Here is a 27,764-nt window from a genome sequence, read left to right as displayed (position 1 = left end):
TTAAATAGTTGTTATTTAAAGACGGTATCATATGAAGATATACAATCGTGGAAAGCTAATAACATGTCTTAATTTTAAAAGTGGCCTATAGTTAACAATATATGGAAATACAAACACAAAATCATCATAAAACAATAACAACTATACTTAGTATTTTGTCCTAAAACTTTTTTTTGACAAACGCTCCTTTTTAATTTTAGATATCATTTATTCAATTCTTATTTACAAATATTCTAACAAATACACATGCATTATTATTATTTCTTAAATTTTCTAAATTATTTTTCAATTCGAATCATGATGCAGTTGGTCTCGCATATTTATAATATATGCCCAGGTGTCTCCCATAATATCAGACAGTCTATCAAGTACGTGAATGTCATTTAAAGAAAGAAGGATAAAAAATTGGTTTGTTTCTGAGGAATGATATGCCTTTGAATTATTAATTCGTTCTCATGTTATCAAAATATTATAATATTATATTTTTTTTGTTATAAGAACAAGCATATTCTGTCCTGTTCCTCATATTCTGTTCTGTTCTGTTCTTTTTTTAACTACATATTCCGCAGCTTCAAAAATAGACGAGGGATTTTGTATATATTATCTTAAATATTTATTTACTTCATTTTGTTATTACATCTTAGCGTGTTTTTGTATTGTATTTCTTCAGCAACCTTTGCTTTCGAAGATCTATCATATGATTTTAATAGAGTAACATTTCGCACGCGTGCACCGTCTCGGAGAAGATTTAAAGACGCGCGCGTGCTCATAGAACAGTAATTGCTTTATCTGATATTTATTAAATGCATCATCTATTTCATATGAAGTATAACATGGAATAAATCAACTGCCTTAACCGTGGAAACATTTACTTGATTAACAACATTATCACAAACACGAGATTGTGTTACTGTTTCAACAACGGCCCCAAAATCTGTGTATACGAACATTTAATGAACAAAATGTTGTTTTATTTTTGTTGATTATCTTATAATATATTCATCATAAAGTTGTTTACTGAAGCTTTCGCTAATTTTTAAATTCGGGATTAAGGATCCAGCAATGATCTATTGGAAATGCTGTGTCTGTTGTTTTTTTTTCAAAGGGCACACGAAGACTCAGAAATCCATATTTGTAATTCTTTATAAATGTCTTGAACAGATGTTTGATAATGTTTTGAGTTATTTGAATAATGTGCATAAGTGTTTTGTAAAGGTATTGCGAAATGTAAACAAAGTAGTATTTTTGAGGTCCATACTAAATACTTATTCACTTTAATTATAGCAATTGCCAACATAGCTAAAGGAGCAAAAGACAGGCAAATTAGTATTATTTGGAACTGTGTAACAAGATACCAAAAATAAAAAGCACATCCTCTCGAATGGACTTCAAAATAGTTCTGATTTATATAATGATAAAAAAACTTAAAGGCATCATTCAAAATTAGATTAACTCAACTACGCTAATATTTAGAACTACTTCATCATTTCGGTTTCACTGAAGCAAACGTATTAAGTATGCCATATGACATTCCAGGGATGCAAATGTATTGTGCCTGAAATAGCGCATGAAATTTTATGCAACTCGAATACGTACATTAAAATATTTCGCCAGTTTTCTGAATATGATAAGCTAATTAGCTGTTATTTATTTTTTTTTATTATTTTTGCTATGCCACATAAAAGTACCTTTGATTAAGATCGAATTCATCAAGTAATGCGTATGTTTAGAACCTATATTTTTCCAATTTACATTCATTTTCATCGAAAAAAAAAATGTTGCATTTAGTAAAAATGTAGACATTGGTAAGTTTGTCGTTTTTCGGGACTGAAATAATTTCGAAAATATGAACCCAAATCTACTTGATGAGAAAAAATACAAAAGGGGTGTAAATTTAAATACATAATTTTTGGACGAAAAAAAAGGCAATAAAAAAACAACAAATAGTGTTATTAGATGTCTAGTCGTCATCTTAAACAAACACGATTAACCATGGCAGGCGTGAAAAAGCAGCGGGAAGCACGTGGTGTATTACGTAATCTAGTGTTTATTTTGCGGCTCGGTAAACGTATGCGGTACCATGTGCACCTACGATAATATGTAGGGAATATTGGAACCCCGGAAATTCTGTATCTGATTACGACCGCTTCGGACTCTGCAACTGGACGACACATGGTGAAGTTATGCCAAATAATACCAGGAGAAAGCTTCTGTTCGTAAAAGATGCCGCTGTTAAGAGAGAGAAACTGTAATGAGATTCAAACTCGCTCTTGACATATACGTGTCAAAAATAGTTTAATACGATTAATATCTAAAAAAAAACAAACAAAAAAAACAACATTAAACTGATGTTCATATGTTTACCACATAAGAAAAATGATATAAAAAAATAAAATAGAAAATTGATTTATAAATATGACAAATAAATTATGCATGTGATGGGTGATTCAACCATGCTATTTATTTATCTATTTATTTTTATTTTATTCAGTAATTAATTAGTTGTTTAATTAATTAATTAATTTCATTCATTTTTATTGTATTCATTTTATTTATTTATTTATTTAATTATTTATTTTTTTTATTTATACATACATGTAATCGCTCATTTTCTAACATATTAAGGTAACATCTCACTTTTCTTTCTTTCTTTCTTTTTCTTTCTTTCTTTTTCTTTCTTTCTTTTTAAACTGACATACTTTTTTAAGCTGACATAAATTATATGGTAAGAAAGCTACTAAATGTATACGACGTGCATGTATTAGTGTTTCTGCGATACGAAATTTTTCGTAGTTATAATTTGTTTTCATTCATTCATTTATTTATTCATTCTCTTCATTCATTCATTCATTCATTCATTCATTCATTCATTCATTCATTCATTCTTTCTTTCTTTCTTTCATTTTTATGCATAATACAATTATTACATTTTATTACATGCTTTTCGGTGGTTTATAGAAATATATCAGTGATATAAAAACTGGTAATTTCACTGTTTGAAACAGTAAAATTACCACTTTGATAATTTCACTGTTTTGAATTTAAGCCCCTCACGTTGTTTCAGTGAAATACTAGCGTGCACAGAACGGGTACCAACTTAATGACGTGACGTCGTAAATGACGTCACGTTGTATTATAATTTGGCGCGCTTTTCATTCAATATTGGGCTTAATGTCTTTTTAAAACGTTTCTTTGCATGTAATAAAAAGAAAATTTGTTTAGTTTAGTGTAAGATCGAAATATATTTCACCTTGTGAACACCAAAAGTTCATATTTCACTCGTGGCTGCGCCACTCGTGAAATATACCTTTTGGTGCTCACTCGGTGAAATATATTCCGATCTTACACTGAACTAAACAAATATCCTCTATATAATAAATATAATTTATCTTCAAGAATACTAAATAGCTCAACTTTCAACATTCATTTTGTATTCTTGTGCTGGACATTTGCAAGTTATTTTATAATGCTGAAGGTATCACTTCTATTTTGTTCATGTTATTTGATGATGATAATGTTGATGATGAAGATGTTACTGTTGTTGTTGTTGTATCATTAGCATTAGCCCCATTGCGAAAAATATATCCTTTTAAGAAAACTATTGTTATTTTTTTTATAAATGAAATGCAAAATCTAATAAAAAGTATTGGTAATTCCTATCAGTAAGCCTTTCAAAAAAAGACTAAACAGACGATGATTTTCTCATTTGCATAAATTTGCATATGTAAATATGATTGTTGATAATAAGGCGTTACCGATGAGATCAGATAACACATTAGACACGCCCCTTTTCAGCATGTGTATTGAAAGTATAGGCCTGATTACTAGTACGATTTATTGGTATATACAAGTTGAGCCAACACAATAAAAAGTAAAAATGATAATGATAATAATGACAAAACTAAAAAATAAAATAAAATAAATAAATGCATTTATTTATTTATATTATTTTCTTTCCACACGAATGACATAAGAATATGCAAATATATTGATTGATTAATAATAATTAATTATATTATGATTATACATTATAATGATTGATTATTTGATAAAATATTTTATGAATATACATTGTATTATAAATACATTTGCATATTTTTGATGTAATTATGAGGATAAAAATACATTTTGCTAGATAAAATTATCTCAATTTAAAATTGATTACTTCTGTAAGTTATTTTAAAAATATTCATGAAAACACGGATTTACAGGGATCGAACACTCGTTTAGCTTAAAATCGTGTTGCGCGCATGCGCGGAATCGCATATCGGATAAAGGGGGAAAGAACTAAATATGGCGGATCGTGTAATATAAATCCGTGATGAAAATAATCATGAATCTTGTGGCTGAACCTGCTTTTATATCCGATTACATATTAATACCATGAAAACTTACTCGTTGTCTTTTATAGATGAATTGTAGAAAAACCAGAGACATAGATAGCAAGATCCTGGTTATCTATGTCTCTGGAAAAACATAAAAAATGTAAAAAGCAGATACAAGCAGCAGAAATAGGTCCCTTGATTTTTTAAACTGTGAAAATAAGTACATGCAATCTTAAGATTTTATGTGCATGTCGTTGGTGAAACGATCATTTGTGCGGTTACCTTGGTATGCTTAATATGAAGAAATAGGCCGCGGTACTTTCAAAGAATTGATTATTTGAAAAAAAGTCCCCCACCCCTTCCCGTATGTGAAGCTCTCTTTGAATATGTATAATCTATTTCTTATTATGTAAAGACGGAAGACCTAATTCTGGTTGAATCGGAAAGAAAAAGCAGCCCGTACGTATTTCTCCATTCTTCATAGCATTGTATTTTTAAAGGAACCCAACTAAGGTCTAAAAGCCTAAAATATTAAATTTGAATTTCTTACAAATATCAGTATGAACACTAACAGAAAGATGTGCAAATGATAATGAAGAAATATACCCAAAACCAAGTTGAAAGTCGTATTTGTGTGCTATTTTAGCCCGATTTAAGTGATAAGCGTTGCAACGCGTTTCGATTTGGGCTAATTTCCACATTTAGAATACATGTAGTCATTCTGGAAAAACAGAGTGAGCGAATGATCTAAAATTTTGCCCACAAGTTAATGATCTAGACCTTCATCACATGGACCATTTATCTCAAAATATTATCCCCAGTCCCGTCATGCCAAAAAACCTCAGTGGAGTCCCTTTAAAGTTCGAAACCGTAACCGATTTCTGAAGCTCCCAACAGGCGAACAGCTAATTCTATACATTTATATCCTTCCGCCGTCAGTTCTTGTCTGGAGGTTTAGGGGTTAGGGGGATGAAAGTTATAACACTACCTGACTTCAGTCTATGAATCTTTTTTCCTCTCTTATATCAAGTGACTTCCATAGTCACCGTTTTTTCTACACAATTGTACATGAAACTTGAAACGTTAACTGGCAAAAAAGTAAGGTTGGACAGTTTTACAGATTCCAAGTTCTATTTAAAATGTACGTTGAATGTACGATATAAATATGAGATGAGAAAATAGAATTGTAATATAAATAATGCATAGTAAAATATAACTCTAACGTTATCAAATAGATATACATGTAATGGGCGATGACTCTCGAAATTCTAGTCGAATCGGAAATAAAATACAACCCGTTTTTCTCCATTTTTACAAGTAAAAGGTTTTTTTCGGCTGGGGTTTACCTTGCACCAACCAGGGACATAGATAACATGTTATCTACATCTTTGCGGCGAGGGGGCAAATGGTTTGAAGTACAAAAAGTCTAAACACCTATAGAATTTGAAATTTTTACTTGGGCACTTAAAACATGAAAATACTACATGTACGTGCGATTCATAGACAGGTTTGATGGACGAAAATACTTTCAGTACTTTTTTGTTAAAAATCATCAGAGTCCCTATCACAGTCACCAGGGGCATTTTGATACATCGCAAGATAATAATAATAAAGGACATAAATTAAATATAAATGATATCAGTTTTAACAATAAATATTTTAAATTAATAACAAAGTATTATATCGAACACAAACTTTAACAAGCTTTCAATCACAATCGAAAGAGAGAAAAAACATGTCATTAAAAAGACAAAACTTCCCTGAATAAATTTAAACATAACATAGCACTGTTTTAAACAACAACACGATTTTTATTGTTAATTCAATAGTTCATCGTCCATTTTATAACTCTACGCAATTTCCTCTTTATTTTCTGTCGCAGGCTCATCTTTCCTTGGGGAAACAACCTTCTCAGTTGTGACGTCAGCGCCGTCGCCTGCTGCATTGCGTTCACTTGCTCGAATTTCCACAGATTCTTCCGGTGTTTCTATAAATAGAAATAGAACACACACTAAAATGCCTTTATCATTACAACTATATAAAAATAAAACGCATTTTATTTTTTAAGCCTTAAGCCTTACGATAATCAGTCTGCAATACCCTTGTGGCAACTCGTTATACTCAAGCGACCAAAGCAACCCGGACCAGCCGATACATCCGTGCCAGTGCGCCGTTTGATCATGGTCTGCACAATACACTATTCATCTAGTACTTTATTTGAAAAAAAAAAACACCTAAAAATGTTCAATAGTTTTGTCCAGATTTAAAGATGAAGAAGTCCAAAATATACGATGCTTCTCTTGATATTGCAATACGCATGCGCAAAGATGGTTTCCGTTACTAAGGAAGTCACAATCGGTGTTATAATAATCATAATTTTTCTACAACACTGATTCTGTCAGAAAATTTAATAACGTATAATAACAATACCTTCACAAGTTTCCTGACACTGTTCTGTATCTGGTTTTATGCCACCAAAATCTTTATTGCTGTCATCATCAGTTTCTTCCTGGGCCTTTTCTTTTTCAGGACTTTCCAAATTGTCAATAACCGTCCCTTTGATATCCTCCTTTGGTACTGTCTACAGTTAAGGGGCAGAAGAATAAAATACTTTTTTTAAAAACCATGACAATCATCTTTAAGTGGTTTTATGATCCATCCAAGTGTAAATGGTCAGTGACCAGGTATAAATATAAATAATTTGATTTTTTTGGTCATAATTGTGTTCAATTTTATATTTTACAATGAAAAGAATAATCAATTATTCATCTGACTAACGGAAATTTCTATAAATAAACTTATAGTTAACGCTTAATTCTTAAAAGAGTGGGACAATCTTTTTAGTTTTTTTATTCAATCAGGTAGATATAATAAATATTATCATTTTTCATTGTCAATAAATGGTCACTTACCATTATAATAGCCAATATTTTGAAATGTATTACTAATTCAATTCAACTTGACATCGAAAAAAAAAAGAGCACGATGTCACTTGAAATGTTGTCAAAATTTTACATTGAAAATAAATTCAAAGTCATGGAGTTCGTACACCTTGCAAGGCTTGGCAATATAGTAATAAATATCTTATAGATCTATAACTTGAATAAGTTTTAAGCGTTGTAAAACAAACGAATAAAGATTCCGATGTTTATGATTGGTACATTTAAAGCACACAATAGCAGAAATTATACATACATGTATATTCATCTTGGTCAGAAAACATCAAACAAGCTTTAACTTCTTTGTACTATGCTTCGTTTACTAGTATATGTATTTTTCTTTCATTTTAATTTGCTATAAGTATATACTTAATTGCAATATAAGTTTGAATTGAATTGAATAGGTAATTTTACTCTCTGTTGAGTGCAATATATACATGTGAATATCCGATTATTTTACTTAGACCAATACACAACCTGCTACTTACAGTAATAGTTTTATTACGGAAAACTTTCTATTCTTAATACTCAGTATTTGTTTTTAATGGTGGTTGCACACTTCGTTCAAGCGAAGAAGATCGTTGCAAACTTGACAAAATGGCTACCGAATCATGAATATTTACAACACTTGCACGTATTTACTTCAGGTAAGTGAGTGTGTATGTTAATATGCCAATTCCTTAAGGAAATGGTTATGGCACGCTCAGTTTTAGTTCTCAGCTTCCTAGCTTCTGATATGACTCGATAGCCATTTTGTAAAGTTTGCAAACGATTTTTCCCGCTTGAACCAAGTATGCAACCACTTCACATTTTGCTCTTTGGTTAACATCAAGCCATTTATTTTAAAACATTTTCCCCCAATTAGACTTACTAGATGCGCTTGTCTCTCGGTTTCTTCGGCTTGCTGGCACTGGTCACGCACGTAACTGACAGACAGTGGGTCAAATACAATATCCTCACCAGAGCTGACCTCATAGCAATCCCGTCCTGTAAAGATGAAAACATCCATTCGATTATTCGTGTCGTCTGGGACAAAATGTATTTATTTCCAAACGACACAGCATCGATAACCACAAAACGTGCACATAATACATGCTGGTCTTTGTCACAAATTTGATGACTACTTAAATGTCAATTACCGAAAAACAAAGGAGAACGGATATATTTAAAGGCACCCTGACAACTGTTTGATGTTCATTGAAAATGTAAAAACAATAGGCAACATATGTTTTCATATTGCGATATACATGTATTTTAAAAGTTTCCCTTTTTAAACAACTCTTAAGATAATTAGTGAAATGAATATTTATGCTGCGAAACGCACCTATACCGTATGCTTGTACCGTGGCTACGTCACCATCCGTACTGTTTCCAGGCAAGTACTCTCCCCTATCACAATATAGAACATCGGAAACGAGGCTAAGAGATGGACTGTTTTGTTTTCCAAGCGTCTGACGTAACAGACACTGGTCTTGGCTGGTGACGCTTGCAGGTGTTCCTGATTGGTCAGAATCACATGGATTCTCTTCCTGGAGCAGACAATTAAGTTATTGATAGATCGAGACTTCCTTCAAACTTAAATTATGTCCAGTATTGTGCATGTACTTTAAAATCATTGCAGCTTTCTAGAAAAATCAGTTTTACTTACGTTAAAGATCGACATTTCCTCTCAGAATTTAGAACAACAGTGTCTGTTCTAGGTATCGAAAAGTGAGAATTTAATACTTTTTTATTCTTTCTCTATGTAAAATTTCCCCTTGCCTCTAAAAATAGGGGAGGGGGGTCTCAAAATTATTAAATATGAGTGAATCCCCCAGAATAGACACTGGGACATGTTTAAAATATTGAAGTATTAAATTAATATTAATATTAAACTATATATACATGTTTTAGATATTGAACTAAACTATTGTATCATATAGAAACATCATTTATAAAAGATGGATGCTGATGTTTCAATCCTTGAGGAAGAAATATTACACTCATTGCTATGTAAGAACTGGTTGGTTCCCGAAACAGATACGATACTGTGTCTATAAATAGCTTCCCAAACTCTAAATTAACTAAATCATAGTTTTCAAATATTTGAAATTCTTTATTACTTCTACATCATCAGGTCCCATCAGTCCCTCTATAATCGCCCTCAGCTCCTTGTTTTGTTCTTGCAGTTGTTGTATACAACTTTGTTGGTGTATGATAAACAGCTTCATCTCAGAAATCTAAAAATAGAGCGCACAGACAAATGTACAGACAATCAAGAAATGTCGTCATTTGAATGGAATATTCATAACAATGTTAATAAGTAGTAAGTATTTACATATCAATTACGTACATACCATTGCAATTGGTTTTGGACAATTCATTCAGTAAAGAAAAAAGTCGTTGGAGGACATGTAAGGGAAAGAATAAAAAACACAAACAAACAAACAACAATAAACAAACAACAACAAAAAGAACATTTATTCTACGGGCAACATAAACATAATTGTGAACTTAGATTCAACATTAGGAAATATATATAAATTTGTTTCAAGAGTGATAAAATGCTGTATCCTAATGGACATGCGCAATGAAATCCACGCGCAATGAAACCAAAAATCAATATCGTTCTAAGGGGCGAACAATTTAATAAATAAAGCACGAAAACATTGCTCTTTTCAAGACGAGAATGATGAATAATGTCAATGAATAATGATACACGACGAAGTTGATGATAAATAATGGTGATGATGACGATGATGAATAAAGACGAAGGTGATGAATTATGGTGATGCATAATGATGAATGACGATGATGAATACTGATGATGATGATGATCAAGATGATGATTCATGTTTTTAGTTACTGAAATGTATTTACATAATTTGAGACATAAAAGTATTTATTGATATTACTATTGTTACCTTCGATTGTTTGTTTAGATTTAGGATGATAGACCTGTCTTCTTCAAGACGTCTCTTCAACAATAGATCGACTATCTTTTCCACTGTAGTTCTCTTACCGGAGGTATCTGCTAAGTAGAAGAAATGAATTAACGGTTTGTTGTATCAAATCATATTCTATTTCTATTTTTAGAATTGTTCAACAAATACCCATGCAAGAACTAACACAGTCAACGTTATGTGACAATTAAGTTCGACATCTGTGACATTCTAAATCGAGATCTTTTGACTCTGTGACATTCTAGATCGACATCTGTGATATTCTAGATCGACATCTGTGACATTCTAGATCGACATCTGTGATATTCTAGATCGACATCTGTGACATTCTAGATCGACATCTTTTGACATTCTAGATCGACATCTGTGACATTCTAGATCGATATAAGTGACATTCTAGATCGTGATCTTATGACATTCTATATCGATATAATAATGTGACATTCTATACATCGACATCTATGTGACATTTAAGATCGACATATATGAGACATTCTAGATCGAGCTTATTTGACATTCTAGATGGCCATTTGTGGCACTCTAGGGCGAAATAGCATTTAACATGTACCTCATTTCTATTGCTTCACGGACTTGGTCTAGTACATGTATTTTATATTCAGGAGAAGTACAATGGCTTTTTGACGAATTTTTAGCATAAAAGAACTGTTTTGAATTATGGAGGTAACGGGACAAACATAGTCTAGTCAAATTATGCTTATATGCAGGTCAATCAGTGACTATATGTTTACATTTGCGACCAATGGGGTAGGCCCGTCAATTGTCGTTAAATCGAAGTGCTCCTTAGGCTGCAAGCGACATCCAAGTGACCAGTGCAGACCAAGACAAGCCCCAGTCGGCATTACCTTGAGGTCTGATCATGGACTGCACTGTTCGCTATTCTGTCAAAATGAAAATTGCCCTTAATTTTGTCCAGACTGAAATTCACCGTGGTACGGGTTCAAATACTTCCATTTTCAAAACAGGTCAAGAAAAAACTATGAAAAGTGATATCTGTAAAATTACGTTTAGCAAATATGTTCGTGAAGTTGGCAGCCTAGCAGCCTAGCAGCTTAGCAGCCTGAAGTTGGCAGCCTAGCAGCCTAGCAGCCTGGCAGCCTGAAGTTGGCAGCCTAGCAGCCTAGCAGCCTGGCAGCCTAGCAGCCTAGCAGCCTAGCAGCCTAAAGAAAACTAAGAATAGTACATACATGAAAACCGTCTGAAATACATTAGTAGCACTTCTTTAGATCATTCCACGCCTTTTTCAATATCGTGATCTTTATTTTTTAAGATGTTGAACTTTATCGTAACATATTTTTTTCATTCTGACGCTTCGAAATTTGAAGTTAGCAGCCTAGCAGCCTAGCAGCCTGGCAGCCTAGCAGCCTAAAGAAAACTACGGATAATACAAACATGAAAACCGACGGAAATGAGTCGGTAGCACATACTTAGACTATTCCACGTCTTTTTTCAGTATCGCGAACTTTATTTTTTTAAATATTGAACTTTGCTTTTTTTTTTAATTTCCTCTTCGAAATTTGAGCAGCCTAGCAGCCTAGGCTGCCTGGCAGCCTAAATAAAACTAAGAATAGTACAAACATGAAAACCGTCGGAAATACATTAGCAGCACTTCTTTAGATCATTCCACGCCTTTTTCAATATCGTGATCTTTATTTTTTAAGATGTTGAACTTTATCGTAACATATTTTTTTCATTCTGACGCTTCGAAATTTGAAGTTAGCAGCCTAGCAGCCTGGCAGCCTAGCAGCCTAGCAGCCTGGCAGCCTAACAGCCTAAAGAAAAGTACGGATAATTCAAACATGAAAACCGACGAAAAGAGTCGGTAGCACATACTTAGACTATTCAACGTCTTTTTTCAGTATCGCCAACTTATCTTTTTTAAATATTGAACTTTGCTTTTTTTCTTTACTCTTCGAAATTTGTGAAGCTATCAGCCTAACAACCTGGCAGCCTAGCAGCCTGGCAACCTAGCAGCCTGGCAGCCTAGCAGCCTAGCAGCCTAGCAGCCTGGCAGCCTAGCAGCCTGGCAGCCTAAAGAAAACTACGGATAATACAAACATGAAAACCGACGGAAATGAGTCGGTAGCACATACTTAGACTATTCCACGTCTTTTTTCAGTATCGCCAACTTAATTTTTTTAAATATTGAACTTTGCTTTTTTTTTTTATTTTACTCTTCGAAATTTGAGCAGCCTAACAGCCTAGCAGCCTGGCAGCCTGGCAGCCTAAATAAAACTAAGAATAGTACAAACATGAAAACCGTCGGAAATACATTAGCAGCACTTCTTTAGATCATTCCACGCCTTTTCAATATCGTGATCTTTATTTTTTAAGATGTTGAACTTTATCGTAACATATTTTTTTCATTCTGACGCTTCGAAATTTGAAGTTAGCAGCCTAGCAGCCTGGCAGCCTAGCAGCCTAGCAGCCTGGCAGCCTAATAGCCTAAAGAAAACTACGGATAATTCAAACATGAAAACCGACGGAAATGAGTTGGTAGCACATACTTAGAATATTCCACGTCTTTTTTCAGTATCGCCAACTTATTTTTTTTAAATATTGAACTTTGCTTTTTTCTTTACTCTTCGAAATTTGTGAAGCTATCAGCCTGGCAGCCTAGCAGCCTGGCAGCCTTGCAGCCTAGCAGCCTGGCAGCCTAGCAGCCTAGCAGCCTTAAGAAAACTAAGAATAGTACAAACATGAAAACCGTCGGAAATATAATAGCAGCACTTCTTTAGATCATTCCACGCCTTTTTCAATATCGTGATCTTTATTTTTTAAGATGTTGAACTTTATCGTAACATATTTTTTTCATTCTGACGCTTCGAAATTTGAAGTTAGCAGCCTAGCAGCCTAGCAGCCTAGCAGCCTAGCAGCCTGGCAGCCTAGCAGCCTAGCAGCCTGGCAGCCTAACAGCCTAAAGAAAACTACGGATAATACAAACATGAAAACCGACGGAAATGAGTCGGTAGCACATACTTAGACTATTCCACGTCTTTTTTCAGTATCGCGAACTTAATTTTTTTAAATATTGAACTTTGCTTTTTTTTTTTTTTTCCTCTTCGAAATTTGAGCAGCCTAGCAGCCTAGGCTGCCTGGCAGCCTAAATAAAACTAAGAATAGTACAAACATGAAAACCGTCGGAAATACATTAGCAGCACTTCTTTAGATCATTCCACGCCTTTTTCAATATCGTGATATATATTTTTTAAGATGTTGAACTTTATCGTAACATATTTTTTTCATTCTGACGCTTCGAAATTTGAAGTTGGCAGCCTAGCAGCCTGGCAGCCTAGCAGCCTAGCAGCCTAGCAGCCTGGCAGCCTAACAGCCTAAAGAAAAGTACGGATAATTCAAACATGAAAACCGACGGAAATGAGTCGGTAGCACATACTTAGACTATTCCACGTCTTTTTTCAGTATCGCCAACTTATCTTTTTTAAATATTGAACTTTGCTTTTTTTCTTTACTCTTCGAAATTTGTGAAGCTATCAGCCTAACAACCTGGCAGCCTAGCAGCCTAGCAGCCTAGCAGCCTAGCAGCCTGGCAGCCTGGCAGCCTAAAGAAAACTACGGATAATACAAACATGAAAACCGACGGAAATGAGTCGGTAGCACATACTTAGACTATTCCACGTCTTTTTTCAGTATCGCCAACTTAATTTTTTTAAATATTGAACTTTGCTTTTTTTTTATTTTACTCTTCGAAATTTGAGCAGCCTAGCAGCCTAGCAGCCTGGCAGCCTAAATAAAACTAAGAATAGTACAAACATGAAAACCGTCGGAAATACATTAGCAGCACTTCTTTAGATCATTCCACGCCTTTTCAATATCGTGATCTTTATTTTTTAAGATGTTGAACTTTATCGTAACATATCTTTTTCATTCTGACGCTTCGAAATTTGAAGTTAGCAGCCTAGCAGCCTAGCAACCTAAAGAAAACTACGGATAATACAAACATGAAAACCGACGGAAATGAGTCGGTAGCACATACTTAGACTATTCCACGTCTTTTTTCAGTATCGCCAACTTAATTTTTTTAACATAGCTTAACGCCGTTTTCCGGTACTTTCTTTACATTCCTGTTGGAAATTCCGCTAATGGAGTGTAATAACAAAATCTTCGTTTTTGGTAGTTATTGAATTAACAGATACTACTATGCAGGAAAATAATTTAATATCATTTTAGGAATATTTCCTTACAAAAATAAAGTAAAATGAATAAGTTTAATCACGTTTTCTCGTTATTTATTATTGAAGATGCCACTACGACTGTTTTAATTTCATTGAATTTCAATTTAAAGAATTCAATTTTAATAAAAATATTGATAACTTTCAATCATGACAAGTTTTTTTTCAACTTAAACGGCGAAATAATGATAAAAAAGTAAATATATAGTGGTATATACTTTATTTGGTTTAGAGGTAAACCCGTAACATACCGGAAAACGGTGACGAATAAGTCTATAAACTGGAGTCAGAGTAAAGGAATTAAATATTCATATATGGAGCAATCACCTTTTAAACATCTTTAATAGATCCATGAAAACAACATGTATTTAATACATGTTTTTTTTTTTTTTGTTGTTGTTGTTTTTTCTTTCACTTTTTTGCTGAAAACACGAGAGCCTAACCCGGTGCGTAGTTTGCGTAACGCACTTACGTGAGTAACATTTATCGAGGAAAATGAAAATTATATACATGTATAATATGATGTGAAATTATCAGCATAACAATTACAGAGGCATGCAACACCGCCCCATTATTTTGATGTGTCGTACGGGTATTGTTCTTAAGTTCAGATAATCTTTATGTTCATTTTTGTGTTCGTTTAAACATATGCATTATATATCTCTTTACATTTCAACACATTTTTATCTTAACAGACCTTAAATAAATATGCTTTAAACATCGTCAACTTCATTATAAACATATCCATACAAAATAGCATATCATAAATAACTCAGATGACGTCACTTATTGTCCATAGACAGCGACATTAGTAGCCGAGAAAAAGTTCCAAGACTTAGACTACTTCCTACGTTATTCGAAATCATGTTAAATCCCGCAAATTACAAAGCATCAGAATGAAAAAAAAAATAAAGTTCAATATTTAAAAGAATGAAGATCGCGATACTGAAATAAAACGTGAAATGGTCTCAGTATGTTCTATCGATTCATTTCCGACGGTTTTCATGTTTGTATTATCCTTAGTTTCCTTTAGGCTATTAGGCTGCTAAGCTGTTAGGCTAACAGGCTGCTAGGCTGCCAGGCTGCCAGGCTGCTAGGCTGCAAGGCTACCAGGCTGATAGGCTGTCAGGCTGTTAGGCTGCCAGGCTGCTAGGCTGTTAGGCTGCTAGCTTCACAAATTTCGAAGAGTAAAAAAAAAGCAAAAAAAAAACAACAAAGTTCAATATTTAAAAGAATTAAGTTCGCGATACTGAAAAAAGACGTGGAATAGTCTAAGTATGTGCTACCGACTCATTTCCGGCGGTTTTCATGTTTGTATTATCCTTAGTTTTCTTTAGGCTGTTAGGCTGCCAGGCTGCTAGGCTGCCAGGCTGCTAGGCTGCTAACTTCAAATTTCTTAGCGTCAGAATGAAAAAAATATGTTACGATAAAGTTCAACATCTTAAAAAATAAAGATCACGATATTGAAAAAGGCGTGGAATGATCTAAAGAAGTGCTACTAATGTATTTCCGACGGTTTTCATGTTTGTACTATTCTTAGTTTTCTTAAGGCTGCTAGGCTGCTAGGCTGCCAGGCTGCTAGGCTGCTAGGCTGCCAGGCTGCTAGGCTGCCAGGCTGTTAGGCTGATAGCTTCACAAATTTCGAAGAGTAAAGAAAAAAGCAAAGTTCAATATTTAAAAAAAATAAGTTTGCGATACTGAAAAAAGACGTGGAATAGTCTAAGTATGTGCTACCGACTCATTTCCGTCGGTTTTCATGTTTGAATTATCCGTAGTTTTCTTTAGGCTGTTAGGCTGCCAGGCTGCTAGGCTGCCAGGCTGCTAGGCTGCTAGGCTGCTAGGCTGCTAACTTCAAATTTCGAAGCGTCAGAATGAAAAAAATATGTTACGATAAAGTTCAACATCTTAAAAAATAACGATCAGGATATTGAAAAAGACGTGGAATGATCTAAAGAAGTGCTGCTAATGTATTTCCGACGGTTTTCATGTTTGTACTATTCTTAGTTTTATTTAGGCTGCCAGGCTGCTAGGCTGCTCAAATTTCGAAGAGTAAATAAAAAAAAAGCAAAGTTCAATATTTAAAAAATTAAGTTGGCGATACTGAAAAAAGACGTGGAATAGTCTAAGTATGTGCTACCGACTCATTTCCGTCGGTTTTCATGTTTGTATTATCCGTAGTTTTCTTTAGGCTGTTAGGCTGCCAGGCTGCTAGGCTGCCAGGCTGCTAGGCTGCTAATTTCAAATTTCGAAGCGTCAGAATGAAAAAAATATGTTACGATAAAGTTCAACATCTTAAAAAATAAAGATCACGATATTGAAAAAGGAGTGGAATGATCTAAAGAAGTGCTACTAATGTATTTCCGACGGTTTTCATGTTTGTACTATTCTTAGTTTTCTTAAGGCTGCTAGGCTGCTAGGCTGCCAGGCTGCTAGGCTGCTAGGCTGCCAGACTGCTAGGCTGCCAGGCTGTTAGGCTGATAGCTTCACAAATTTCGAAGAGTAAAGAAAAAAAGCAAAGTTCAATATTTAAAAAAAATAAGTTGGCGATACTGAAAAAAGACGTGGAATAGTCTAAGTATGTGCTACCGACTCATTTCCGTCGGTTTTCATGTTTGTATTATCCGTAGTTTTCTTTAGGCTGCCAGGCTGCCAGGCTGCTAGGCTGCTAGGCTGCCAGGCTGCTAGGCTGCTAGGCTGCTAGGCTGCCAGGCTGCTAGGCTGCCAGGCTGCTAGGCTGCCAGGTTGTTAGGCTGATAGCTTCACAAATTTCGAAGAGTAAAGAAAAAAAGCAAAGTTCAATATTTAAAAAAGATAAGTTGGCGATACTGAAAAAAGACGTGGAATAGTCTAAGTATGTGCTACCGACTCATTTCCGTCGGTTTTCATGTTTGTATTATCCGTAGTTTTCTTTAGGCTGTTAGGCTGCCAGGCTGCTAGGCTGCTAGGCTGCCAGGCTGCTAGGCTGCTAGGCTGCTAACTTCAAATTTCGAAGCGTCAGAATGAAAAAAATATGTTACGATAAAGTTCAACATCTTAATAAATAAAGATCACGATATTGCAAAAAGCGTGGAATGATCTAAAGAAGTGCTACTAATGTATTTCCGACGGTTTTCATGTTTGTACTATTCTTAGTTTTCTTAAGGCTGCTAGGCTGCTAGGCTGCCAGGCTGCTAGGCTGCTAGGCTGCCAGGCTGCTAGGCTGCCAGGCTGTTAGGCTGATAGCTTCACAAATTTCGAAGAGTAAAGAAAAAAAGCAAAGTTCAATATTTAAAAAAAATAAGTTGGCGATACTGAAAAAAGACGTGGAATAGTCTAAGTATGTGCTACCGACTCATTTCCGTCGGTTTTCATGTTTGTATTATCCGTAGTTTTCTTTAGGCTGCCAGGCTGCTAGGCTGCTAGGCTGCTAGGCTGCCAGGCTGCTAGGCTGCCAGGCTGCTAGGCTGCCAGGTTGTTAGGCTGATAGCTTCACAAATTTCGAAGAGTAAAGAAAAAAAGCAAAGTTCAATATTTAAAAAAGATAAGTTGGCGATACTGAAAAAAGACGTGGAATAGTCTAAGTATGTGCTACCGACTCATTTCCGTCGGTTTTCATGTTTGAATTATCCGTACTTTTCTTTAGGCTGTTAGGCTGCCAGGCTGCTAGGCTGCTAGGCTGCTAGGCTGCCAGGCTGCTAGGCTGCTAACTTCAAATTTCGAAGCGTCAGAATGAAAAAAATATGTTACGATAAAGTTCAACATCTTAAAAAATAAAGATCACGATATTGAAAAAGGCGTGGAATGATCTAAAGAAGTGCTGCTAATGTATTTCCGACGGTTTTCATGTTTGTACTATTCTTAGTTTTATTTAGGCTGCCAGGCAGCCTAGGCTGCTAGGCTGCTCAAATTTCGAAGAGGAAATTAAAAAAAAAAGCAAAGTTCAATATTTAAAAAAATAAAGTTCGCGATACTGAAAAAAGACGTGGAATAGTCTAAGTATGTGCTACCGACTCATTTCCGTCGGTTTTCATGTTTGTATTATCCGTAGTTTTCTTTAGGCTGTTAGGCTGTTAGGCTGCCAGGCTGCCAGGCTGCTAGGCTGCTAGGCTGCTAGGCTGCTAACTTCAAATTTCGAAGCGTCAGAATGGAAAAAATATGTTACGATAAAGTTCAACATCTTAAAAAATAAAGATCACGATATTGAAAAAGGCGTGGAATGATCTAAAGAAGTGCTACTAATGTATTTCAGACGGTTTTCATGTATGTACTATTCTTAGTTTTCTTTAGGCTGCTAGGCTGCTAGGCTGCCAGGCTGCCAGGCTGCTAGGCTGCTAGGCTGCTAGGCTGCTAGGCTGCCAACTTCAGGCTGCCAGGCTGCTAGGCTGCCAACTTCAGGCTGCTAGGCTGCTAGGCTGCTAGGCTGCCAACTTCACGAACATTTAGCAAATTACGAAAATAGGTAACATATTTTGCTGCAATTTATTTATTTTTCAACTCATAATTTATATTTGTGACAAAACTTAACACATAAAGCGCCGGGCACTTTACATTACTTTGCTGAATTATATGATAAACACATTTTTGAAATTATATAAAACTGATAAGAAGTAAAGAGTGTTAAACAAGTATTGTTTTAAATCATAGACTGTGAATAAAAATAGTTAATATGCAATTTAGATAAAATCAAGTTTTCATATTTCCTAGTGTGAAAGTGATAGCATTTCAGATGCACGTTTGACGTAATTACGTCAGGAAATTATGGAAATAAGAAAATGGTTTATAATTAATATCGACACATATATTGTGCTCACATTTTAATACATAAATATACATGTATATATATATATTACTAGTATTAAGATATTTTATTACATGCTTTTCGGTGGTTTATAGAAATATATCAGTGAAATAAAACTGGTAATTTCACTGTTTGAAACAGTGAAATTACCACTTTGGTAATTTCACTGTTTTGAATTTAAGCCCCTAACGTTGTTTCAGTGAAATACCAGCGTGCACAGTACTGGGTACCAACTTAATGACGTGACGTCGTAAATGACGTCACGTTGTATTATCATTTGGCGCGCTTTTCATTCAGTATTAGGTTTAATGTCTTTTTAAAACGTTTCTTTGCATATAATAAAAAGAAAATTTGTTTAGTTTAGTGTAAGATCGAAATATATTTCACCTTGTGAACACCAAAAGTTCATATTTCACTCGTGGCTGCGCCACTCGTGAAATATACCTTTTGGTGCTCACTCGGTGAAATATATTCCGATCTTACACTGAACTAAACAAATATCCTCTATAACATTTGAAATAGTGAATCTCACAAATGAACTTAACCGATTTTTTTTTCAATCTGGACACAACATTCATCGTTTTAAGGTGAACATTTCAAAATATGTATTGACTGAATTTTCAGAATAGCGAACAGAGCAGACCATGATCAGGCTCAGAAGGCACACCAGCACTGATTGCACGGGTAGAATCAGTTGCTGCAAGCAGGCTAAGTGCTTATCCTTTATGGCCTAGCTGACGAATATATAACGTCCGAACCCACCGCAATCCCATCCAGGCCTTTTCCTGGCCATTTTTGGAAAAAAAAACATTCACGACATTGGGCGAATTAGTGTCATGAAATTTCTCAATTGAGAAAATATGTTGTACCTTTTGAAACCACCTTTCAGGCTCTTTTGGCGTAGTATTTTGAATTGTTGCAACAAACAATGTTTATTCTAACCAATGCAAAGCTTGCATCGATTTCTATTAAAGCAACATGCCTCCAGATGAAGCCAAACTATCTAAGGCACATAAAATTTGAGGAAAAAAATGGTACTAAAAGCATAGTGATTCAAGTAATAAGTTACAAGTTAAAACTTTTTTACAAGATAAAACGATAATTGACTGATCTTGAAGTAGTGTGTAAAATATACTTAAGGACAGTGAAAACGCACGGTCGGGATAATTGAATTTTAACAAGGAAAATATATTTGTTTAAAATATTTTTTCACAGTTTCATAAAACCGAATGCATTCCGGTCATTTAGATACCAACGTTATGAAAAATGATTGCATTTTAATGAAATTATTGCATAATAAAGACAGTACCCGGAGAATCAAAAGTAACACTTTTGGCTAATTGTAATAAGATCACAACAGAAAAACAGATTGAACAAATTCATGGTTACTTTTTGAAATGAATTTTTTTTTAAACTGTTAATTATAAACTTGTTTTACACACCTTTTTAGAAATGTTAGACACAAACGCGCAATTAAAATCTTTATGAAAATTAATATTAAACTATGCCAATGGTCAGTTTTAGAAATCGTAAAAGCTCACATGGAAATTGCATATTCTCACCTTTCCTTTATAAAAGGTGATAAATTTCAAACACTACTGAAGACTTGCTAGCAAATTGTATGCAATGGTTCTACAAAGAAACCATTACCGCTGGGTTTATTTAGGACAGATTCAGTCTGGCCTATATCAGACGCTGATGGAGGACATTGTCGTTTCTCAAGATCCCGACGGTGACATAAAGAATAGACATTTATTGGATTTTCATTTTGGTTTTTGCCATTACTCTGATGAAAAAGTGTGATTTTGGGATTTTCACCCTAGGTTCTTCGATTTACTGGTGTCCATTTGATTTTTAACATTTGAAATTATTTTCAGTTGTAAAATTTGTGTTTTGTTTTAAAGTAATGATATATATCTAATTGAGTCGTTTGTGTTTTGTTTTCATGTAATAAAATACATATAGTGCGGGCGTGCGTTTTCATTGTCCTTAAGTATAATACATTTGTCCGCTTCACGATATTTAACTCTAAAATTCATTTTCAAAGTGTCTATGACAATAAACATGCATGGATCTAGAGACATGCTGCTTTAAAGGGGAAAAAAGTACGATTTACATGCTATAGTATTTGGACAATTGCACTGTTAGTGAATTCCAAGGATGATGACGTTTTCTTTTACTCACACTAAGTTAATTGCTCACTTTTACCAGAGAAGCAGAGGACAATTATTTTCGTGATTTTTCATTTCCTCATCCCCGATATTTAGAGAAATATACAATGGCAAATATTCATGTTTAATGAATATACATGAACATGTGATAGCATAATGGCGCCGTTTTATGTCGCAACGACGCTCAATGTCGCCTAATGTCGCAAAACTGTGTGTCGCAAAATCTTCTGCAGCACGATTTTCCTTGGCGCCACTCATGAAATATACCTTTTGGTGCTCACTCTGTGAAATATATTCCGATCTTACACTAAACTAAACAAATATCCTCTATGTAAATATTTCATTATTTGTACATGTTTAGTAGCTTTTTGACATAAAAACTCATCTTTTAAGTGTCTTGCTTTGGGCATACTTATGCAATTCATAACCTGCCTCGTGTCCATCTAGTTGCCTCTTTGGGTCCGAATCTCAGGAAAGTAAGGAAGTTATGCAGCTTGCATATCGAGGGACACCAGAGGTCTTCTTTCACCAGTAAAGCTGGAATTTTGCTATACAACCTTAACTGTGTCGGTGTGACGTTTTAATGATTACAAACTAATTAGGACTTTGTTTATCCAAAATAGAAATTTTAGAGAAACAAAAAAAACTTATTTATGTTACCTAAAAAGTAGTTAGGTGTTTTATTCAGGCTTTTGAAGCTCCTTTTTAGTCCAAAGTAAGATTTTATACCATATTTCTATTTCTCATAGTTAGGCTTTTAAAACTCCTTATTATTTAAGAGTTATGTAATTATGTTTATTTATCCTAATTATGAGTAAAAATTCCTAATTAGTTGTAACTGGCAGTATTCAAGTTGTAATAACTTGTTTTATCTCTCCTAGTTAGGAATACAAAAGTCCTAATTAGACATTTACAGGAGTGACAAAATCCTAATTAGGTTTTAAAACTCCTAAGTTTAACAGGTTCTTTAAAAAAAACACAAAAAAAAACATTTGATTTCTGAGAAAAGTGTGTTTATATTAGCGATTTTCGACCATGCGACCACATACATGCATCGAGGACATATTGTAAGGAAAGTGACCGTGCGACCACATACACGCATCACAGGGATTCCCCTTCTCATACGAGAAGGGGACAAAGAGTTGTCCGCCCTTTTATCAAGGGACAGACTAAAATCATGCCATTTCCTTAATAAAAAGGAGGCAATTTTTCACAGATGTGTCTTGAATTGGTTTATATACAACATAAGTAATGCAAAACAAGTGGGGTATCAGTTTCCGTCCTTTTAAGTCCGCAATGAAATATTAAAAAGATCATATTTAATTTTTTGGAAAATTTTAAGTTTACAGTTTTTTCTACTTTTCATTCTATGTAAATAGTAGAATTAGTCTATTTTTACAGGACAGGAACGTTTCAAAAACGTTTTATATGCATTAAATATGGGAGATAATAATATTTCACACTGACTGCAAATATTAACCTTGGGGGCATTTTTCTCAAAGTACGTGTTTTATTTCTATATTCGACTTAACCTATTTGTGAAAGAAAAGGCAATGTGATGGGCTGTTATAAAATATTTTACTTGAGCAGACGACAATTCTGACACACAGGTAAGGCTTATCATGCTGAATTTATAAAATGAGCCGCGTCACGACAAAACCAACATAATGGGTTTGTGACCAGCATGGATCCAGACTAGCCTGCGCACCCGCGCAGTCTGATCAGGATCCATGCTGTTCACTACCAGTTTCTCTACTTGTAATAGGGTTAGTAAGCGAACAGCATGGATCCTGATCAGACTGCGCGGATGCGCAGGCTGGTCTGGATCCATGCTGATCGCAAACGCACTATGTTGGTTTTGTCATGACGCGGCTCTTAATGTATTTTTCCAGCTTCCATTTATCAATCTGTGAATATCAAGATAGAAATTTCTGAAGTCAGTCAGTCATAAGTACGGAGCCAGTTCAGTCAGCACGGATGTGCAGTCCGGATGTGCAGCCCGGCTTACATGTATCTGAATACTGGTAAATTCATTTCGGTACTTCTAATGTAAGCTTATTTAAAGTTTAAACAAATTCTATTGCACAGTTTTTAATCTGCCTTTATGTCTATGTAACTGTAGCATATGCCTTTAATCTTTCATTTGTTATATTTCCTCAAGACGAAAAGTTATCAATGTTATCGAAAAAAAAAAATAATGACACACATTCAACGTAATTTTAAATCAAACGAAGTCCATCAATGTAATGTCATTTCATGTACATGCTAATATAAAATAATAACCCTACGTCCATGGACAATGTGTTTCATGACAGTATACTTACATACATGAGAAAATTTGGTCGTAGTGAATATTGCTTTGTCCTGTAACTGCGCGTGAATTAAAAGCTTATTCAATGAAACTTTCGCATTAATATCTTTTCTGTCTTGGGAAAAATATGACGAATGATATAGAGGATATTTGTTTGTTTTGCATGTAAGATTGAAATATAATTTCACTGAGTGAACACCAGATGCAATATTTTCACGAGTGGCGTAGCCACGAGTGAAAATATAATATCTGGTGTTCACGAATGAAATACATTTCAATCTTATATGTAAAACAAATAAATTTTCTTTTTATTTCATGCTTTTTAAGTGATTTTTAGTATTTTTTTACTGATTTTGCCGCGTAACGTCGCGCATTCTCCTTTGTGACGACATCACATCATGACGTCACATCATCAATTTTGAAATATAGTTCTGTTAAATTTCTCTAATTTTGTTACATTTTTAACATGTATTGTGACATCGACTTTCTTTTCCTAAAGAAGCAAAATTTACGCATAACAGCATTTAGTACTGCCTGTTATGCCATATAGTTATGATTCTCTTTTCATCCGCATTCAGATATAGTCCGGCTACAGTGAGAATTATATTTTATAAATTGCACTAGTGGTTTATCAGAATTTATTACATGCTTTTCGGTGGTTTATAGAAATATATCAGTGATATAAAACTGGTAATTTCACTGTTTGAAACAGTGAAATTACATCTTTGATAATTTCACTGTTTTGAATTTAAGCCCCTTACGTTGTTTCAGTGAAATACCAGCGTGTACAGTACTGGGTACCAACTTAATGACGTGACGTCGTAAATGACGTCACGTTGTATTATTATTTGGCGCGCTTTTCATTCAGTTTTAGGTTAAAAGGAGACACAGGCAAATTTTTCATTCCTTAGTTTTATTTTTTTTCATTCTTAATTCTGTAAATGCCCTCAAAATGAATATATTAGACAGTCAAAGGAACAAAACTTTTCTCCATATAAAGAATAAAATGATGGTTTTCTAACCTGACCCGCGTGGGTCAGGTTAGAGCGCTAGGATTTCACAATAGTTGTCACAGTGAATTATGCAAACGTTATCGAACATGTCAAATGAATGATTTTGACTTGTTTCAGTCATACAATATCTACAGTATCTGTTGATGTAACTTCAAGGATTTGTTCAAGTCATCTGACTTGTTTTAAAACTATTCGGTGATTCTATTGACGTCTAAATTTTGATCAACATTTATAGATATATTTATGTTTCAAATCCAAAATGTAAAAAAATTAAAAGAAATTCATGCTGAAGCTTTTAGAAATGTCATTTTAGCGCGAATTGAGTACAATAGATCATTTTAATATTTTTGTCATTATTTTGCCTGCATATCCCTTTAAATGTCTTTTTAAAACGTTTCTTTGCATATAATAAAAAGAAAATTTGTTTAGTTTAGTGTAAGATTGAAATATATTTCACCTTGTGAACACCAAAAGTTCATATTTCACTCGTGGCTGCGCCACTCGTGAAATATACCTTTTGGTGCTCACTCGGTGAAATATATTCCGATCTTACACTGAACTAAACAAATATCCTCTATATAATCATCTGATATATATCAATAAAACACTGGAAAGCATGAAATAATTTAGTTTAAAGGTCCAATTTTGGAAAAAGGTACGATACGAATAAAAAATATTAATGAAGAAGGGACCTTGATTTTCTGTCAAAATTTTAGCCACTTTGAAAGCATTTTCCGTCACCATTTCACCGCATTTTCACTTCAAACGGACGCCTGTTTCATTCTTAAGTGAAGACACACTGGGTTGATATTTTGATTACGTGACCTAAAGTGATGATTGCACCATTGGAATTAGAAAACAAAATTGGGAAAATAATTGTAAATATGGAATTTTACCTATAATACCGATAAAAACCACAGGCAAATATGCTTGTAGGTGAAAGGCAGGCACAAAATAAATGAATTAAAGTCTCATCTGAGATTGAATTGAATTGAATGTTTCTATAATAAACACATTGGTGTGTTAAATACATTTCAAGCTTGTGTGGAATTTAGGACACACGGTTACTTAATAAAAACAGTATACAAATGTGTTTTATCACCAATGGGACTCTATGGCACAACATAAAGTGACATTTTCAACCAATTACTTTGTTTATCGTGCAGCAAATCCTATCCTATCCGATAGATACAGCTACTGTACCCCCAATATCACTTACATAACGTTAATAATGACAAAAAAACCATTTGTTTAACATGAATTTAGATATTGCGACATTTAACGGTAGTGTTGTGACATTAAAGGGTAAGGTAACTAAAATGGTGCGACATTTCACGTGATCATAGCGACATTTAACGACAAAATATTTTGAGACATTTAACGGTGGTTGCGACATTTAGCGGAAATCGTGCGACGTAAAGCGGCAAGTGCGACATTTAGCGTCGTTGCGACACATAACGGTGCCTAATACGTACGTACGTAACTTTGTTTTAACTCTTAAACCAATTCCTTCTGTGAAAGTTGCCGTTGATTATAATTTTGTAATAATACATCTAAGCCACCACAAATAATGTTAAAAATATAAAATAAGTTTGTTATGACGTATTATCATTACTATTGTTTTTATTATTATTTCTTATTATTATTATAATTATTAATTATTGTTATTATTATTATTGTTATTATTATTATTATTATTATTATTATTATTATTATTATTATTATTATTATTATTATTATTATTATTATCATTTATTGTTATCATTATTATTGTTGTTATTATTATTATCATTATTTATTATCATTATTATTATTAGCATTAGCATTATATATAATGCAGTTTACTTACCCCAAAACTAACCTTCCAATTAATTTTGCTTTACAAAATGTTAATTCAGTTAAAAGAAGTACGCATCCCTATCATCCGCCGAAAAAAAAAGAAAATGAAAACGAAAGAAATAAAAAAAATTGGAATATATCTTTTTCTTTTTGATTTCTTACCAATCGCAAATTTAAAACAGTCTTCGGACAAATATGAATAATAGCCCAGGATTTCTCACCTTTAGTTTTACAATACTCCTCCCCTTCTTTCTGCAGCTCGTTGTGTGACATCATATCCTCTACAAGCTGTTTCAGCGTCTTTCCTTGATCATCTAACTCTGCTATAAACTGTTCCTTTATTACCAGCATGTTTCTCTCCCTTTCATCAATATATTCCTGTAATATAGTTGAAACTTTAGTTATTTCCATTTCAAATTTTAGGTGTGTATTCTTTGCTTAATGAGAGATCATCCGCCTGTTAAGCACAAAAGATATTTACATTTCTGTTTTTCTTTTTTTTCTCCCTTTTTTCTTGGGCGGGGGGGGGGACTGGGCGAGATGTTTGGATGTTTGGGTATTAAAAATAATTTTGAAACAGACATCGGATCGGAGTTATTAAATAAAACAGAAAACATATCCAACAGATAGGGAAATGTTATAAAAAAAGAAAGAAAATATATCGGACCAGGGTCTTTCAAATAGATCGGACCAGGTCTTTCAAATAGAATGGTCTGGAGACGCGCTGTTTGAAAGACCCTGATCGGACAGAACTTAAATCTGGTATAGCTATTGCCAATAAAGATGTTTGCTGAATTTTCAGTTTGCCAACTTTAAAAATACTGTGTTTTTTGTGGTTCTTAAAAAACTGCTCGATAAATAATATTTAATGCATTTAAATTCGTCGAACAGTTCATTATTGCAATCAACCCTCATTTTGCAATGCCCGACGTCACCACCACCTCCTACATATTAACTTTCACTCATCCTGTACATTTTTCATATAAAATACATTACAAATGTAACTATAGTTTAAACACATTTGATTTTACAAAAGAAAGTTACATCATTCATGAAGTCATGAAATTGTGAATCATATGATAGTCTAGTCAGCCCCTTCCTGTCACAAATACAAGTAGAAAACTGTTTTAATGTTTCTTTATGATTTGGCGTGATCTTTTATATAATATATATTACTAAAGTCCATTTATCTTTCCCCTCCAATTATCTTAATCATTATCAGACTTATTTTTATCATCA

General features: G+C 33.9%; 1 protein-coding gene across 2 annotated transcripts in view; it reads right to left on the bottom strand.

Moving 5' to 3' along the window:
* Positions 1–5,870: 5,870 nt before the first annotated feature.
* The window catches only part of LOC132723736 (uncharacterized), a 28,314-nt gene continuing 6,420 nt past the window's right edge, over positions 5,871–27,764 (bottom strand). Inside the window, exons 5-11 of one of the 2 annotated variants that reach the window (XM_060708501.1) lie at positions 26,747–26,903; positions 10,168–10,277; positions 9,367–9,483; positions 8,589–8,793; positions 8,136–8,251; positions 6,756–6,906; positions 5,871–6,312 (exon numbers count right to left, since the gene is read on the bottom strand). In XM_060708501.1, coding sequence (XP_060564484.1) covers positions 6,176–6,312; positions 6,756–6,906; positions 8,136–8,251; positions 8,589–8,793; positions 9,367–9,483; positions 10,168–10,277; positions 26,747–26,903 — 993 coding nt within the window. In that variant the 3' untranslated portion in view covers positions 5,871–6,175. The remainder of the gene's footprint in view (positions 6,313–6,755; positions 6,907–8,135; positions 8,252–8,588; positions 8,794–9,366; positions 9,484–10,167; positions 10,278–26,746; positions 26,904–27,764) is intronic. The other variant, XM_060708503.1, reaches the window with a different exon arrangement.

This window comes from Ruditapes philippinarum, unplaced genomic scaffold, assembly GCF_026571515.1.
Source record: "Ruditapes philippinarum isolate M1 unplaced genomic scaffold, ASM2657151v2 ctg918_1_1_1_1, whole genome shotgun sequence".
Taxonomy (NCBI): domain Eukaryota; kingdom Metazoa; phylum Mollusca; class Bivalvia; order Venerida; family Veneridae; genus Ruditapes; species Ruditapes philippinarum.
This window is presented reverse-complemented; position numbering and strand designations above follow the sequence as displayed.